Source organism: Gopherus flavomarginatus, chromosome 1, assembly GCF_025201925.1.
Source record: "Gopherus flavomarginatus isolate rGopFla2 chromosome 1, rGopFla2.mat.asm, whole genome shotgun sequence".
NCBI lineage: Eukaryota > Metazoa > Chordata > Testudines > Testudinidae > Gopherus > Gopherus flavomarginatus.
The window spans coordinates 92,073,173-92,091,379 of NC_066617.1; the positions used below are offsets into that span (position 1 = coordinate 92,073,173).

At 44.0% G+C, this 18,207-nt stretch overlaps 1 protein-coding gene and 1 long non-coding RNA gene across 4 annotated transcripts in view; one reads left to right on the forward strand and one right to left on the reverse strand.

The window, feature by feature from the left end:
• The window catches only part of ANO4 (anoctamin 4), a 322,929-nt gene extending 306,989 nt beyond the window's left edge, over positions 1-15,940 (forward strand). For all 3 annotated transcript variants that reach the window (XM_050934624.1, XM_050934633.1, XM_050934643.1), the window contains 3 exons: positions 1,787-1,892; positions 6,531-6,726; positions 15,443-15,940. In XM_050934624.1, the coding sequence (XP_050790581.1) occupies positions 1,787-1,892; positions 6,531-6,722 (298 nt within the window). In that variant the 3' untranslated portion in view covers positions 6,723-6,726; positions 15,443-15,940. The remainder of the gene's footprint in view (positions 1-1,786; positions 1,893-6,530; positions 6,727-15,442) is intronic.
• LOC127042744 (uncharacterized) overlaps positions 1-18,207 on the reverse strand; it is a 439,524-nt gene that overhangs the window by 267,674 nt on the left and 153,643 nt on the right. The window lies entirely within an intron of this gene.

The following is an 18,207-nucleotide window of genomic DNA, read 5'->3' on the forward strand; positions in this document are numbered from 1 at the left end:
AGATGGGATAGAACACCGCATCCAAGGAGGTGTGTAGGTTACACATGCTATTAACATCTGTAGGATAATTATCATAACAATCATATTCATATAAATCAAATATATATTCTTAAACCTTCCTTGCTTTGCCAGAGAGCTCACAGCATTGTGGTCTCTAGTCATCCCCATCATCTAAAACTAAACTAATTCTTACTTGTAAACCAGGCCCTTTTTTCAAATAAAAGATTTTCTCTGGCATGAAGAAAGGGAGAGAGGGCCCTCCATAAATTTAGCCCAACAATTAAACAAATCTTCTACAAAAACAACTAAAAAGGAGGTAGTCTTAATCCTCATTCTCAGCCTCTGGCATTTGTTACAGGGAGTCTAACTGGCCTTAACTGACTTCAACTAAAGCAGGATTTGGCACTTGAATCTCAGTTTGTTAATTCAAACTGCTACTGCAAAATCACTAGATAAACTATGTTCTTTGGCGAGTATGTTTACTTCTTAAATGTATAGATGCCCCTGCCAGGGGAATGGAGAGCATGACTGACTTCCTTTTAATCAGTTTACAAGACATTTAATCAACCTGAATTCTACTGATATTTCTTGGTAATTTCAATTGCACTTTAAAGCCCTATATTGATAGGAATGAAAATTAGTTTAATTGTTTATCTGCAAAGAAATTACAGGAATGTATTCCACAGTGTAGTTTGTGTGATGGACAGGAGTCCTTTAATTTTCAAGCAAGACAGTTTATGCAGACAGATCTGTTAATAATTTACCTTCACTATTACAAAGCCCAGATTTTTCCCTCCATGTGAGACATGAAACAATCTGTCAAAATCTTCCCCATTTCCTGGGCTGCTGTATTTATTTAGTTCTTTACAAGTATAAAAATTACCAGATTACTCCATAGAAGACCCATCTGTAGCTAAGGCTCCCAGCCGGGGTCTTCTATTACAGTCCTTTAACAGCCACTAATCTTCTTCTTTTGTAAAACATTTCATGTTCAGGAGCCAGTGTTTTGGCTGCAGAAGGAAATCACTTGGGAAGCTAAAACAATTTGCACTGAAGATGCTGAAATGTAAGAAGAATTCAGTACTGACTGAAATCCCAAAACACCATTTTTTCCATTTGTGTATAGATGCCTCTCTAATCTGAGAGGCCTATCAGTCAGAGAAAAAATATGTTTTTGTTTATATCTTCTTTCTCCTGTGGGGTTGGGTTGCTTTTGTTTCTAAATTAGCTTAGAGCTAGAAACTTCTGTGTATTACTTAACATGGTATATTCAGATACTGTTCATACCCAGTTTTCAAACCTGTGTGGGAAACAGATTAGGCAGATGCCAAATTTCCCCTTGCTTTTAGATTAGGTTTCTGTTGGATTATTTTGGAATTACCTCTTTCACAATAAAGTCCAATCCATATGAATGTTATTTTATTGAGGGCTTAGTTCTTCAAAAGACAGTTGTTAAAAACAGTAGACCTGATTCTCCTCTCACACCGGTTTTACCCTGGTATGGTGTCATTGGATGAAATCCTGGCTCCACTGAAGACAATGACAAAACTCCCATTCACTTCTGTGGGGCCAGGATTTCACCCATTGACTTCAGTGGAGTTATTCATTATTACCATTGGTGGAAGTGAGCAAAGAATCAGTATTTGTAGTAACTTGTATCATTTTTGACTTGAGATCCCTGTTGTTGCAAGGAGGATATAATCAAAGAATAGTGTTCTGTTATGTTCTCTATCAAGAGTAGCAGTTTATCACTGTACTGAAATGCAACATTCCATTTGTTTTTCAGGTACAGAGACTATCGAGACCCTCCTCATTCCCCGGTGCCCTATGGCTACACATTGCAATTCTGGCATGTCTTAGCAGCACGGTTGGCTTTTATTATTGTATTTGAGGTCAGTTTTCATATAAGGGGCTAGATGATATAATTATTAACTAAGTAATCAATTTGCAAACACCTAGAAGATAATAAGTTGATAAGTAATGGTCAGCATGGATTTGTCAAGAACAAATTGTGTCACACCACCCTAATGACTTTCTTTGACAGAGTAACAAGCCTTGTGGATGAGGGGAAGTAGTAGATGTGACATTTCTTTACTGTAGTAAGGTTTAGGGTGACCAGACAGCAAGTGTGAAAAATCGGGACAGGGGGTGGTGGGTAATAGGAGCCTATATAAGAAAAAGACCCAAAAATCGGGACATCTGGTCACCCTACTAAGATTTTTGATATTGTCTCGCATGACCTCCTCATAAACAAACTAGGGAAATACAATCTAGATGGAGCCACTATAAAGAGGGTGCATAACTGGTTGGAAAACCATTCCCAGAGAGTAGCTATCAGTGATTCACAGTCAAGCTGGAAGGGCATATGGAATGGGGTCCATAGGCGGCAGGTTACATGGGCTCAAGGTGCTCAAGCACCAGGAATATTCAGAGTCAGGGTCTCTGCTCCACCAATATTTGGAGCTGGGTTTCTCCCCTGGCCCTGCTTGGAGTGGGCCCCCCCTCCCAGCCTCCGCCCCAGAGCTTCCCTGCCTGAAAGAAAACAGCGTGTCTCTCCCTTGCTTCTGCTGCCAGCTGCTGTTACTGCTGCCTAAAGGCTACAGCATAAGAGCAGCGTTGGCAGACTAAGGCCACGTCCACACTACAGAGTAAAATCGAAATTAATAAAATCGATTTTATAAAACAGGTTTTATAAAATCGATTTTACGCGTCCACACTAGGGCACATTACTTCGGTGGTGTGCGTCTATGGTCCCAGGCTACCATCGATTTCCGGAGCGGTGCACTCTGGGTAGCTCAGTAAAAGAATGGGACCAATAACTTCGATTTCCGTCCACACTAACCCTAAATCGATATAGTAATATCGATTTTAGGGTTACTCCTCTCGTTGAGCAGGAGTACAGAAATCGATTTTAAGACCCCTTAAAATCGATTTTAAGTGCCTTGTAGTGTGGACGGGTACAGTGTTAAATCGATTTAACGCTGTAGTGTGGATCAAGCCTAAGGTAGCTGCTGCTGCAGCACCTTTGGAGGGGGGAGGGAGAGGAGGAGAGGAGAGGGGGCCGTGCTTGGCAGCCCTTCCCTCCCCTCCCCCAACACCTACCTGGAGGAGATGCGAAGGGGACTTCTGGCCAGAAGATGGACATCACTCACCTGAGCAGCTGCTGGGGCTTCGGTGAGTGTTTGACCCTATGATTTCCCCCCCACCCGCCGCAGCCCCCACTCCTGCCCAACGCTGGGGAAGGGGCAGCCCCATCCCCTACCATCATCCCCCAGTGAGGCTACAGTGAGGGGCAGCAGGCTGCAGCAGGGGAGGAAGGAAGCCATATGTGAAGGCAGTGCCCTCTCCCCCAGCACCCACTAACCCACCCGCCACAGAGGAGATGGGAGAGGGAGACTTCCTAGACCTGAGCAGCTGGGGCTTGGGTGAATTCTATGACACCCTGCTTCCCCCTCTCATAGCCATCACCCTGCAGACCCCACTTCTGCCCCACGCTGGGCAAGGGGCAGCCCCATCCACAGTGAAGCTATGGTGAGGGGCAGCAGCACGGGAGGCCACCTGTGATGGCAACCCCCCAGAGTACCCATCACAGGGGAGGTGAGTGAGCTTTCTGGACCTGAGAGGGGCCCTAGGAGCATGTTCAGTGACTGTGGTGCAGAGTAAGTGTTCTGCGGGGGGAAGAGGAGAGGTCCCTCTCCCGGAGCTTGCTGCTGCCAATGTTGGTGAGGGGGAGTCCTCTCTGGCCCTAGCCCTGGGGCAGCCTGTCTGCACTCCAAGTTCCTCATCCTCAGCCCTGCCCAACCGCAAAGCCTTCCCCCCCAGCACCCCAACCCTGAGCACCCTCCTGCACTGTGAACTCCTTATCCCCGGCCCCATCCTAGAGCCCTCACTTGAGGGGAAAAACGTGCAACTTAAATTTGGTGGTCACTTTAGAGTACCATTGTGTTTAGCACAATACTTGATTATTTTCCACACTTTAAAGTATATAACTAGTCGTATACAGGTGTTACAAAGTGGGAATGTTCTTAATGTTTTCTCTGAATATTGTGTGGTTGCCTCAGTTTCTCTTATTCATTTCTCAAGGATCTAGATGGTAGAATAAGGGTGCATGATTGTTGTAGAGCCCTAGAGTGCCAGTGTGATGCCATCTGCACAGAGAATGGCCGAAACCCTGTCTCCAGCCGCTCTCCTGCAAGGTGCCAACTGAAAGTGTTGGAGAACAAAGATCGAGTGGCCTCCTAATGCCTGGAAAAGAGACAAAAGCCAGAGGAGGGAGTGTCAGTGCCTGTGTGGACTTCCAGGAAGCGCATGGTGTGGAAGGGGATGCTGGGATGCTTTGGAACTACTCCATACAAAGCCAGCCAGGACTCTGGGGGAGCCTCCTCTCTCTGAGCATATTGTCTCCAAGGCAAGAAGCTTACACCTTCCTGAGTCTGACCTCGGAGCATTCAGCATGCCCTTCCACACTGTGCGCTTTCCTCAGCAAGTCTGTCCAGGCAGGTCCTGGGGCAACCAGAGGTCTCTGCACTCCAACTCTGCAGTCAGACATGACTCTCAGGCAGCCGGTAAAACAGAAGGTTTATTAGACGACAGGATCACAGTCTAAAACAGAGTTTGTAGGTACAGAAAACAGGACCCCTCAGTCAGGTCCATCTTGGGGGGTAGGGAGCCCAGACACAAGTTCTGGGCCTCTCCCCATTTCCCCAGCCAGCTCCAAACTGACACTCCCTCCTCTAGCCTTTGTGTCTCTTCTGGACAAGGAGGCCACCTGATCTCTTTATCCCCAACACCTTCAGTTGGCACCTTGCAGGGGAAACTGAGGCACCCACACAGTATTCAGAATAGACATTAAGAACATTCCCACTTTGTCACAACAGGTGCAACGAAATATAATACCGTATATTGAAGCAGGCAAGTGCTACTTCTGACTTTCCACTTTTAATTGACCCTTGTAATCTTGTGGTGCTGACGTGTTGTAGCTTTATTTTATATCGGCTTGCAGGGGGGGGGGCACCACCATTTTGAGCACCACCAAAAATTATACAAACCTGCCGCCTATGATGGGGTCCTGCTGGGATCAGTTCTGGATCCGTTACTGTTCAATATCTTTATCAATGACTTATATAATGGCAAAGAAAGTATAAATTATAACGTTTGCGGATGATATCAAGCTAGAAGGGGTTGCGAGTGCTTTGGAGGATAAAATTAAAATTCAAAATGATCTGGAGAAATTATCTGAAGTAATGGTCTGGATGAAATTCGATAAGGACAAGTGCAAAGTACTCCAGCCCTGGATCACCCATGGAGTTGGCGCCTATGGTAAATACTACTGGAAAGAGAGAACAATTATCATAAAAGATTTAGCTAAGAGAGAAATAATTAAGGGAAGCTTTGTCATTGAGTTTGGAGATGGAGATCAGTGTAAATAACTACCTCAACTACAACATGTCACCCTGGACCTAGAGTTAATGTAGACCAGTTTAAGGTGTGGCTACTTTGCATTTGGACTTAGCTCAAATACAAGAGAAGATAGATACTAGGAAGTATCTCTTAAAAGAAAAGTTACTCATCTTGCAGACAAACAAAAATGGAAAGTGATGTGCCAAGGCTAAAGGATCATCATCCCTCAGATGTAGCAAAACACACCAATTTAGATATTGCATCTTTCTGCTCCTGATGAGAGAATTCATAAGAAAAGTTGCTACAGCTTCTATTCTGTAATGCTCAAAGTAAATATCCCAAATTGGAGTGAAAAATATTCTTTTTCATCTCCAGTTTGTCCGCTTGAGACAGAAGAGGACTATTTCCACAGATTGTTCACCAAACTTCATAGAAGAAACTCCAAAAAACATCTTTGATTAAACAAAATGCAAAAGAAGAGAAGAGCAGAACAACTCTCCTCAACCCCACCAATCTTTATTCTAATATACCTAAATCATTAGGGACAAAATGATTGATAAATGCACCGAGTATTTAACAAGGACATTTTAGGTCGATTGCAGTGCAGTTTTAAATTAGAGATACAGAACATTCGAAAGCCGCGTTGTTTTCCAGGAATAATTACTTGGGTCTGAAATCCCTGGGAGTTTTTCCAGAGTAAAAAAAGGAGTAGACCTTTTGTCCCCTTTCCTGTAGCGTGATCCACTAGCATTGATCTCCTACCTCCAGACAGAGTCCGCCTGATTTCAGGGCACAGACTCCAGAGTCTGAACTAACAGATCACACAGCAGAATTGAGGCCTTAATTTGTATACTGAACTTTGCGACAGTGGATTGTTGCGCCAAATCAAGCAGTGGTTTAGTGCTTGCTTAGGCATCGGCCTCCGCTGACTTTGGCTGAAGTTCTGCTTGAAGAGGGACTGCAGGATTTGGCTCCTTAATATTTCAATTTGTAATAAAAGTTTGAGTTCTAGATCAACATCTTTTTGTTACCTAGGAGATTTTACCTCCCTTTGATAAATGAATCAAACTGGAAACTATAGTAAAAAGATTAATACTTTTCATCCATCTTCAATCTTTTTGTTTTCACAGCACCTTGTCTTTTGCATAAAGCACCTGATTTCGTATTTAATCCCAGACCTTCCGAAAGATCTGAGGGATCGGATGCGGAGAGAAAAGTACCTGATTCAGGAAATGATGTACGAAGCAGAACTAGAACGTCTTCAAAAAGAACGAAAGGAGAGGAAGAAAAATGGAAAATCTCATCACAATGAATGGCCGTGACTAGGTGAGGGAGAAATTATTTAAATTGAGCCATTAATTCTAGTTAGTTATTCAGTAACCCAGATGTATTTATACTGGGTTGGGAATAGTCAGAAGTGGATGAAAACAACTTAAAACTATATTACATGCAGTTAGCATGCATGTGCCCCTATTCAAAATGCACACATCAGACTCAAGTCTCTCCACTGGATCCCAGATAGCTTCCGAGGCCAGTTTAAGGTCTTGTTCCTAAACTGTAAAACAATTCATGGATCAAGCCCCAGCCACATTAAAGACCCAGTTTCAATCTATGAACTGCCACAACAGTTACACTCCTCTGGGACAATACAGATCACAAAACCCCGGACAAAGCACATGAGAGCTGGGGACAAAGCCTTCTCAGTCAAGGGGATCTAGCTATGGATCATAATTCCAGAGATTAGGCAAATCCAGAGTCTGATCATCTTCAGGAAGTGCTTCAAAGTCTTCCTCTTCAAAAAAAGACTTTTCACCAAAGCAAGAAGGACACAACATTGACACCCTCATTGGCCCTATAAACCCCAACCAACAAAAATAAAAGAGAAAATTAATAACATCTACAAAATTAAAACCAAAAACCCTACCCCAAGCAAAGATTTTACCCCAAAAAGGGAGAAGTGGCAGGGGCTCCAGGAAATCCGCTGGTGGCTTCGCTATTGCTATTGATTTGATGTAGAAGAATCTGAGATATTACATGATAGGCAGCCACATACACCATGAAGATAGATTGATGTACATTTCTATGGCACCTTCTGTCCAAGCATCTTAAAGTATTAATGAATTGAGTCTCCCACTACCGCTGTGTGGTTGCCAGGCAAAGTTGTGCCTGTTTTACAGACGTGAGAAGATGAAAAGCCCATTAGAGGAGTTGGCTGCACAGCCCTTTTAAAGAATAGGCAGGTGCCCAATTTATGGATTTAGGGGTTTAGCATTAGGTGTATTTGAAAATCTTATCCAGAATAGTGGCCTGATTTTCAGAGGTGCTGAGCAACTGCAGCTCCCATTGAGGTACATAGAGGACAAGCCTTAGGTAACTCGCCTAAAGTCACATACAGGACATTTGTGGCAGAACTATAACCCAGATTTGTTTGTAGTGCATTAGCACCTAGGGGCCTCCAGCATGGATTAGGGAATACTGTACACAACCATCACAAACAGATGGTCCATGTCCCACAGAGCTTACCATCAAACAATAAAATGACAACTGGATACAATTACCAGATGGGAAGTGCACGTCCATCCAACTGCTCCTGACTCTGAGTCTTGTTCTTTATTCATGAGACCATCCCTCCATAACTGTGGTAAGAGGTTTAAAAGGTACATTAAAATATGAAATGACATTAAATCCTACATACAGAGTAATGTGATATTTCTGGACAAGTAATGGAAATAGAATTGGTCACTACAAACATCAGCCAATAACTGATCTGACTAAAAGGACTCTGGAATAAACAATTGTCTTTTGCAAAGTGTTCAGCTTTCTGCTGTTAAACTTTCCAAAAGGCACTCACCTAAATTTAATGAACTCTTAGGAACCAGCAACTGAATAAGTGTCAGATGGTATGATACAAATCAGAACATGCTGGCTGGATGTTGTTAAAAGTGAGCAGGGCCTCACGCCTAAGTAATAACACTGAAATGCCTGCAGAATATAAAAGGGTACCATCAGTATAAACTTGTTCCGAGGCACTTAGCAGCCCAATCCATATGAATACAAATGGACACAAAGATCAAAGTGATCACAGACCTAGTGGGATTCCCTTAGAATCAAAATAGGAATGCGAGTCAAACAATTTGCTTTAACACTTTTATGAGTAAATAGAGCTCTACTACTTTAACCAAGTCAGTGAAGATGGCTGCACAGACATATCCCTTCTCAGGAGCTTTAATAGTCATGGCCCTGGCAGATGTCTGTAGTGACCAATTCTATTTCAGGAAACTACACCCCCTGGCCACGTTCACCTGTGTCTGTTCAGGACTCCTGCACCCTATTTCTTAGCTGACCAGCTCATTTCTTCCAGTCTTGGCATCACATAATATCAGACAGAATGGTTCTGGAGATAATCACCACTGGTTATGTGATATAGTTCCTGTCCCTTCCCCTCACCAACCCTCTTCCGTATCACTCTTCAGGATCCTTCTCCCCATACTGGAGTCTATCTGGGAGCCATAGAAGTGCTACCTCTTCAGCAAAGAGGGGGAAATATTTCTGCATTCTCAAGAAGAAATGAGGCTGGAAGCTACTAGACCTCAGACAGCTGAATGTCTTTGTCTGACACCTGAGGTTCAGAATGATCACCCTGGCCTCTAACATCCCCTCAATGCACAAGGACAACTAATTCACCACTCTTTATTTAAAATATGTTTATTTCCACAGTGACATCCACTCTGCACACAGGAGATTCACCATAGACCTACACCACTACCAATACATAAGTGCTCCCTTTCAGTCACTTGATGGCATGAAGAGTGTTCATTTAAATGCTGTCGCAGTGGCTGCTCATCTCTGTCATCTGCACTCATCAGTACTTCCCTACCTCAATGACTGGTTGCTCACGAGAAACTCACATCAAGAAGTACAGATGATAACCCTGTCCCTGCTCAGACTCCTACACATGTACGGTTCTAAGTAAATGTGGATACGTCCATTTTAGTTTCCGCAGATAATAGCCTACGGTCGCCCCAATCAAGTCTGTCTTAGGCCAGATTCCAAGCTATGAATGATCTCACCTCTCAGTGTCATCTGAGTCCCCAGTTGGCAGTTCAAGCCTGTCTCATCTTCCCAGGTCACATGGCCTCATGTGGCTATATGACACCCTTCATGAGACTTAGCCTTTGATATTTACGGGCATTGTTACAGACAGCTCACATGCCAAGCAAGCACGGTGTGGACAAACTGCTCTTGCTCCCCCACAGAATTCTGGCTTGTCTCCCTGTTCTTCCAACAGGAGAGAGAGCATACATGGGGTTCCCTTCATCCCTCCTCCACCCACAAAATGACTGATTGCAGATTCCTCCGTCCTAAGGTGGGGAGCCCATCTGGATGAACCTGTGGCACATGGTACCTGAACCCACTAAGAATCCCAGTTGCACATAAATCTTCTGGAACTTCATGTAGTACAGGAAGCCTGCAAGCAATTTTTTACCATTCATTTGGATCTTGCGCGTTCAAGTCATGTTTGACAACCTAAGAACAATTTACTATATTAATAAACAAGCGAGGCAAAGTCCATCCCTCTTTGCATCAAAGCTGTCAATCTCTGGAACTGGTGCATTTGCTAACAGTTCACCCACTCAACAGTGCACCTTCCAGGGTGCACAACACATTGGCAAACAGCCTTAGCAGACACTTCTCCAGAGCCCCACAAGTGAGATCTACGCAACTCAGTGGTATAGAGCATATTCCAACAGTGGGGACTCCCATCCTGGGATTTCTTTGTGTCTAAAGAGAACAGAGCAGTTCAAGGCCACAGCTCCAGAGGAGACATAGTTTTACTTCAATGATTGGGACAGCTGTGATGCTTCGCAGGGGTACCCAGGGTTGTGATGCATCTCACCAGCATCTGTCCTTAATAAGAGGGAGTTTTGTCTGTGCCTGCTGTGGATCAGGCCCTGGAAACCACCAGCCTCTGCCTTCCAGGACTCTGCAGGCCTTGCTGTCTCTGTGCAAGTTAGCGATAAGCACATGGCAACCCCGAGTCTTCCAAATGTCCCTCTGGAGTGCTCAGCCTCTGCTCCACAGAACTCTCAGATGCGTTGTTCCCAAAGAAATAGTACAAACTAACTGACAAGATTCAACTCACGATCACCATTTTATAGATCCATCTGAATGTTTTGTGTTAAGTATAGTGAAAACAAGACTCAGTGCATTATCAAAGAGCAAAGTTTCAAGAGAGAGTGAGAATATTGGAAACAAATGATTACATATAAAACAAAATCATAACATGCTTTCTAGAGATTAACCTTCAAAGCATTCCCCAATCTCCTACAAGGTAGCTTACTCCAAGTTTTTTCCCCAGTGTTTTCAAACAGTTTCGTTGAGACCCCCTTTTCATAAGATCAAACCCGCTGGCAGTTTGTCCCCACAAGATTGAAGGAATCTCTAGGGGTTCATCTCTACCATAGCTGTAGTTTCAAAAGTTCATTGTCTCCCCCAAAACAAGCTCACACTACTGTTCTTGTTTTTCCCTCTGGACCCTGTAATCTATTGATTGGCATTTTACTCAGACTGTAAATGGGCATCCATTGTGAATGGTGCAATACTCGATTTGCATATGGCCAGCCAGAGTGAGATAAGCATCTCTTCCCCACTGCTTGCCAAAAGTATGTGGATTACCTTTGAGAGACCTATAGACACTATAGAGCAAAATGGAAAAGATTTCTGACCTGGCACGAGAATCACCGGATACCCTCAATGGATGTCAAGATCCCTGTTCTACTGGACTCTCTTTCAAAATTTGTTAGGACTATCTCTCGGCTCCTTGCAAATACACTTGGCAGCTATTAGCACCTTTCAGCCTCTGGTGGACAGGCATTCAGACTTCAGCCATCCTACTACAGTACCTTTTCTGAAAGGACTTGTCAGAACCTTTCCTCCAGTAATAAAACCTACCCAATTTGGGATCTCAGCCTGGTCCTATCAACTTTAATGAAGGCTCCGTTCTCACCCTTAGCCTCATGTTCCTTCATTCACCTGTCTACAAAGGTGGTTTTTCTTGTTGCTATTGCCTTAGCCAGAAGAGTAGGTGAGCTGGGAGCTCTTATGGGTGACCCACTGTGACGAACTGGGAATGTTCTTAATGTTTTCTCTGAATACTGTGTTGGTGCCTCAGTGTCCCCATGGAAGTTCTTAAGTATCTGGCAGAGCAAGGGCCAGTGCACCTAAATGCCTGGCACTCTGTCTCCTAGCAACTGATGGCCTGGGCCCCTCCTCTGCAAAGATGCCAGCTGAAGGTGTTGGAGACAAAGAGATCAGGTGACCTCCTGGCCTGGGAAAGGGGCTGAGCAGAAAGGAGGGGCTGGAAGGGGTTGTTAGTCTGGAGCTGGCTGGTGTCGAGGAGTGGAGGGCAGATGTGGGGGGTCTGGCTCACTGCCCCCCAGAATGAACCCGGCTGAGGGGTCCGGTTCGCTGTATCTACAAGCTCTGTTTTAGACCCTATTTCTGTCATCAAATAAACCTCTGTTTTACTGGCTGGCTGAGTCACGTCTGACTGCAAAGTGGGGGTGCAGGACCCTGTGGCTTCCCCAGGACCCCGCCTGGGTGGGCTCGCTGTGGGAAGCGCACGGAGGGGCAGAGGATGCTGAATGCTCCAAGGAGAGACCCAGGAGGTGAAGACGTGTGAGCTTCTTGCCCTGAACAAGTCTGCTCCAAGGGAGAGGAGGCTCCCCAAAGTCCTGACTGGCTTGGTGGGGAGCAGTTCCAGAGCATCGCCCGGTGACTCCGTGACACCCACCTTACATGGTCTTCCACAAGGACAAAGCTTTGCTGAGGTTATACCACAAATTCATCCCAAGACTAATCTCAAAATTTAATCTAAACCAGGTCATCCATGTACTTGTCTTCTATTCGAAGCAACATGCCACCAGGGAGGAGGACAGAAAACTACAATCCTCTGGATGTCAGTGGAACCTTGGCATTCTTCATGCAGAGGACAAAATCCTTCAGGAATTTTCCTAAACTGTTTGTCTCCTTTGCCAAATGTATGAGGCGGGAAGCAATCTCCTCCCAGAGACTTTCCAAATGGATTTCGAGCTGCATTCTGCTTTGTTACAAGTTAACAGCAGCTCCTCCCACACAAGATGAGGGGCCCACTTGCCCAGGGCACACTGGCAGCTTCTCTTCGAGATGTCCCTCTTCTGGAGAGCGGTGCAGCGGCGTCATACACACTTTTGCAAAACATTATTGCCTGGTACAAGATTCTGCCAAACACATCCTTTGGCAGAACTGTCCTCCAATCAGTGGCACAGCAGGGCTCCTCACAGCCTCCTCCTCAATGAATACTGCTTGTGAATCACCTAGACTGGAAACACATAGGAACCGTCACTCGCAGAAAGGAAGGTTACCACAGTAAGTGGCTTTCTTTGCAATATGTGGTCCCTATCTGTATTTCGCTACCTGCCCTCCTTCCCCTCTGCTTTAGAGCCTTATTCTAGGGCTATTCCTGATTAAAAGGCAACCAGATAAGCGGTTGGTCCATGCCACCACTTCTACCATCAGTTTTTTTAGAGGGCAAGGAAGAGAAGGGTGCCAGGTGCAGACTGATGGCCACTGTTAGCGCGAATCTTCCAGGCACATGGAACGCATGCGCACCTCTGTCATAACCTTAGTCCCAGATTTGGACCTTAGCGTCCAAAATATGGGGGTTAGCATGAAAACCTCCAAGCTTAGTTACCAGATTGGACCTGGTACTTGCTGCCACCACCCAAAAAAATTAGAGTGTTTTGGGGCACTCTGGTCCCCCTGAAAAACCTTCCCTGGGGACCCCAAGACCCAAATCCCTTGAGTCTCAAAACAGAGGGAAATAATCCTTTTTCCCTTCCCCCCTCCAGGTGCTCCTGGAGAGATACACAGACACAAGCTCTGTGAATCCAAACAGAGTGACCCCCCCTCTCTGTTCCCAATCCTGGAAACAAAAAGTACTTTCCTATTCCCCCAGAGGGAATGCAAAATCAGGCTAGCAAATCCAACACACAGATCTCCCCGATTTCTTCCTCCCACCAATTCCCTGGTGAGTACAGACTCAATTTTCCTGAAGTAAAGAAAAACTCCAACAGGTCTTAAAAGAAAGCTTTATATAAAAAGAAAGAAAAATACATACAAATGGTCTTTCTGTATTAAGATGATACAATACAGGGTCAATTGCTTAAAAGAATATTGAATAAACAGCCTTATTCAAAAGAATACAAATCAAAGCACTCCAGCACTTATATTCATGCAAATACCAAAGAAAAGAAACCATATAACTTACTATCTGATCTCTTTGTCCTTACACTTAGAAACAGAAGACTAGAAAGTAGAAACTACTTCTCCAAAGCTCAGAGAAAGCAGGCAGACAGACAAAAGACTCAGACACAAAATTCCCTCCACCCAAAGTTGAAAAAATCCGGTTTCCTGATTGGTCCTCTGGTCAGGTGCTTCAGGTGAAAGAGACATTAACCCTTAGCTATCTGTTTATGACAACCTCAAGTGGATTACAGATAGAGACCTTTCTTTATGCAAAGTAATGCACCAGAAGAGAGACACGTTGGATGGCTATGTGTTTCCCCATCACTGCAGGGTGTATGTGACTTACACAGCAATGGAAAACGCTGCCTGCTCAGTCGCTAATGCACGTGCAAAGCATATTAAGACCAAGTTCATATAAACAAGTAGATTAAATAGACTGAGATTAGTTTGTTTGCAAAAACTGTGTAAGCTACTTTAAAATCACAGCTGACAGACTTTCAGAAAGTGTTTGCTAAATAGTAAAATCAGAGGCAAGTCACACCTAAATCACCGTTTGATATATGTGTTTTAAGCTATGCAAACCTCCTGCAGTGAGATATCTCTTTGATAATTTAGATCAGACACATTCACTGGTGCAAGCATGGCGGTATGGTCCAGTCTGCCATACCAGTAAGATATTTATAGCCGGTACTCTGTATCAGAAAGACGCAGGAGGAGCAGAACAGGCAGCTCCTCCGGCACAGCTCTACCACACCCAGCCCTTTCATGCATCTGCGTCTCCTATCTGTGGTCTGCACAGCAATCCCACTGGAGCACAGGGCTAGGGGCAGGGCTGGAGGTGGTACAGCTGCACCAGAGGAGCTGCTGGCATGGGGCCACTCAGTGGCCCCACGTTCTTCTCCTTTCGCTACTGCGGTTCCAGAGAGCCTTGTGGTTCAGAAGTGTCCGGCACAGCGGGTGGAGGACAGAGCGCCCCCCCCCACACACCCCACACCCCAAGATAACATGTGATGGATCATGGGGAGGAGACAGGGAGAGTGCAAGGGCCCTGTGCTGGGGGCAGGGGGGAGGAGTCACATGGGAGGTCACGTGCCTCCCGTTTAGCTGGTGCCCCTGCTTTGTGTCCCTCCAATGAGTGCAGTGTACCGGTAAGAAATTAATTCTACTTGCACCACTGGAGACATTCCTAACTTTGAATTGAGCCATATTATAACAATCTGATTTTCACTCTTGAGGAACCTCAGCAGTTTAACATGACAGAACAAATAAAGTGAAGCAAAGATACAATCAGCTGCTGATTGCTTTTGAGATCAGTTTTCAACACAGCTATGTTTTGTTGATATTTCATTACTCTAAATTGCTAGAAGTTGTCTTGGGTATTGCTGAAAAAGAGAACATAAGCTAGCACTGGAAGCTGCCAAAATTGGCTCACCTTGAGCCTTATCTTGCAAGAGCCTGAGGACCTCCAGAAAGGTGCTGAGCACCCTCTAGTTCCATTGATTTCCACTCAGCACCTCACAGGATTGAGCCCTGCCATTCTGCACAACAGAGTTCAACTTTTGTCTTTCACTGTTGTACAGCCATTCAAACAGAAAACGGTATGTGTGGGTGCGTGGAGGGAGGTTAATAAAAAAGACAAATATATAACAAAAACTGTAGCTTTCTAATGACAACTTGAATTGTCCAGTTTTCTAGGTAGCAAATGCAGACCTGTACTGTGTTTCTGATCTGGTATTGTTTTTGTTTATGGCTCCAGATGATGGACTTGTGCTCTGTTGACTTATCCCAGCTCTGCAAGAGCACTACCTTGAAGAGAATGAAAAAATGCAACCTCAATGCATGCCACAGACATTTTACATAGCAAGCAGGACAGCACATTTCAGAGGATTTACTGTGAAATCATTTTGCAATTCAGCATATGATTGGTATCCATAGACCACTCTCAACAGAGCTAGCATGTATTTTATGGGGAAATATACTCAAGTTTTTAAAACCAAGGAAAAATTGTATACTGGGACTGTTTTTTCAGCCTGTTTGGTACGTTTTTTGCATTCTGTCCCCTGCGTGTTTTACAGAACTTAGAGTAATATATGTAAATTAGAAACCAGGATACTCTGACAAAAAAATGCCCCATATTACAATACCATCTATTTTCAAGCCACCAAATAAGACAACTGAAACCTGTTTACAAATGAGTTCTTTTTTTATTTCAGATCTTTGTGCGGGAACATATGATATATACCATCTATATAAAGTATATAGATTGTTTATTTGTAAATAGCAAAAACAAAAACAACCAACCCTATGGAGAAGAATGTAAAATTTTCGCACTTATAAAAACGTCATCAACATAAAGCCATGTTTAACGCTTGTATAATGTGATGCAATAACTTTAAAATAAATTATGCATATGAAATCTTTGTTGTTGAGCGTTTGTCAGTCATTTTATGTTTATCTGATTTTGAGCAGGGGGACAAAGCTGAGGAGCAATACAAATGAAAGTCCAAAATTACCAAGGACCTATCTTAACACTTTCTCTCTAAATCCATTGTGTATTTGTTTACTCTGATGAATTAAGTTTCCCCTTGTGCTTCGTATAGAAGGGCTCCATCTCATGAAGTGCTGAGTGTCATCTGGAAAGCATTGAGCGCTCTCAATGCCCATGGATTTCATAGAAGTTGAGGGCATTCAGCACCTTATTCCCAAACCAGTCCAGATGAAGGAGTGGATGAGGGGTTTTTCATGCAGTCGTTACTAAGACAAAATTCCATGGCTGTGAGTACCCCTAGCAAAGAGCAAGACAAGATTCTGGAGAAGTCACAACTTTATTTAATGGACCAGTCAGTTAAAACAAGAAGGACAAAAAAAACCAAGGGGAAACGCAGTCACTCCATTGGCCAGGAGCAAATCCTTGAACCTAACTCATAAGGAGCCACGTGACCCCATAGTCCCATCCTCTGCAGAGTCCCAAGAGTGTTTTGTCCATGAGCATCTAATGCCAAGGCCTCTGTCCCAGACTAGGAGACTGAAAATCACCTCAAAGACACGGTTAGACTCTCTATCAGCCAACCCATCCTATAAAGATTCTCCCAAACTAGTTACATGAGAAGTGAAATGAACAAGTGTCCCCGCTCATATAAATTAGCCATCCTGCTACAGAATATAGCAGGTTAGTGTAATATATTATATATTATATATATATATGTTAATATATACAAGGACAGCATTTCAGTGACAAGGGCAGATGAAGGCAGGCTCTTGTGTACATTGCCCAGCAATGTTCATCGGCGTTAATACAGGGGAATTATTATTCCATATCATGTTTAGTGCACACTTTACCAAACAAATGAAAAAGAAATGGGAGACCAGCAGTACTGGGAGAGCATAGCCTCCTACAACAAAGAGACAGCGGGTTGGCGGGCACCCAGTTGAACTTGAGCATCCAACCAGCCCTGAGAGTAAGTTTTCAAAGAGCAAGCAACATTCCACTCTGAAAATTACCCTTTTTGTCTGAATAGCCAGAACTGGGCTCCCAAATCCTCTGCTGCACACTGAAAGGAGCCCCCTGACCTCCAGGTGAAAAGATATTTTGCACTTTGGCTCCAGGTATCTGCTCACCCTACTTTAGCTCTCGCTCCACCACTGATAGGTTCTCACAGTGAAACAGCAGCAGAGCAAGAAGTGGCTTAGTTTTGCTGCCTTCCCAAACAGATGCCCGCTGTTTCCCTTCATGTGTGAAGTGTTCAAATGTAGCCTTTGTCTTGTTGATTTTCACATCATCTCCTCATGACTCAGTGGCCCAAAAGTTGGGCAGGAGGAGATTCATGTCACCCTTCATGTCAGTCAGATGTCTTATTTCATGGCCTAGGCAGAGTTAAAGCTCAGTAAATGACTTCAGATAATGTTTCAGGCCACAGGTTTAGTGCCTTAGGCTGTTTTAATAAATTACTTTGTCACAATATTTAAGGGAAAATATGTGGCACTGCATTTTTTTTTTACATACAGTATTATGGAAAACATGTTTATTTGGTTTGATTAAATATGGCTTGATGACAAAAGGATATAGTCAAAGGCAATCCTAGCCAGTTCGATCACGTATCAGATAAAATGCACATAGTACTCAAAATAAGAGCAAAATACAATGAAATACAAACAGACGCTATTTCATAATAATCAACTGCTAGCCTGAAAAACACATTCAAATATGAGCTAATCATTATGGCAGACTTTCTATACAGTAGGCACAGTACCATGCGGCAATACGGTCAGTGGATAGAGTACAAGAGACTTTGTTTCTGTTCCCAGCCCTACCACTGATTTGTTACATGACTTTGGACAAATCACTTAACTTCAGCATGCATCGGGTCTCTCACTAAAATGGGAATCCTGCTACTTACCCTCCTTGATCTCTGTGAGTCAGAAGTACCATTGAAGTTCTACTTGTTATGATTTATTACCTCGGCACTGCTTTTAAATTGAGATGCAGTGTTTCTTTTTTGGATACACCAGAAGCAGAAGAGC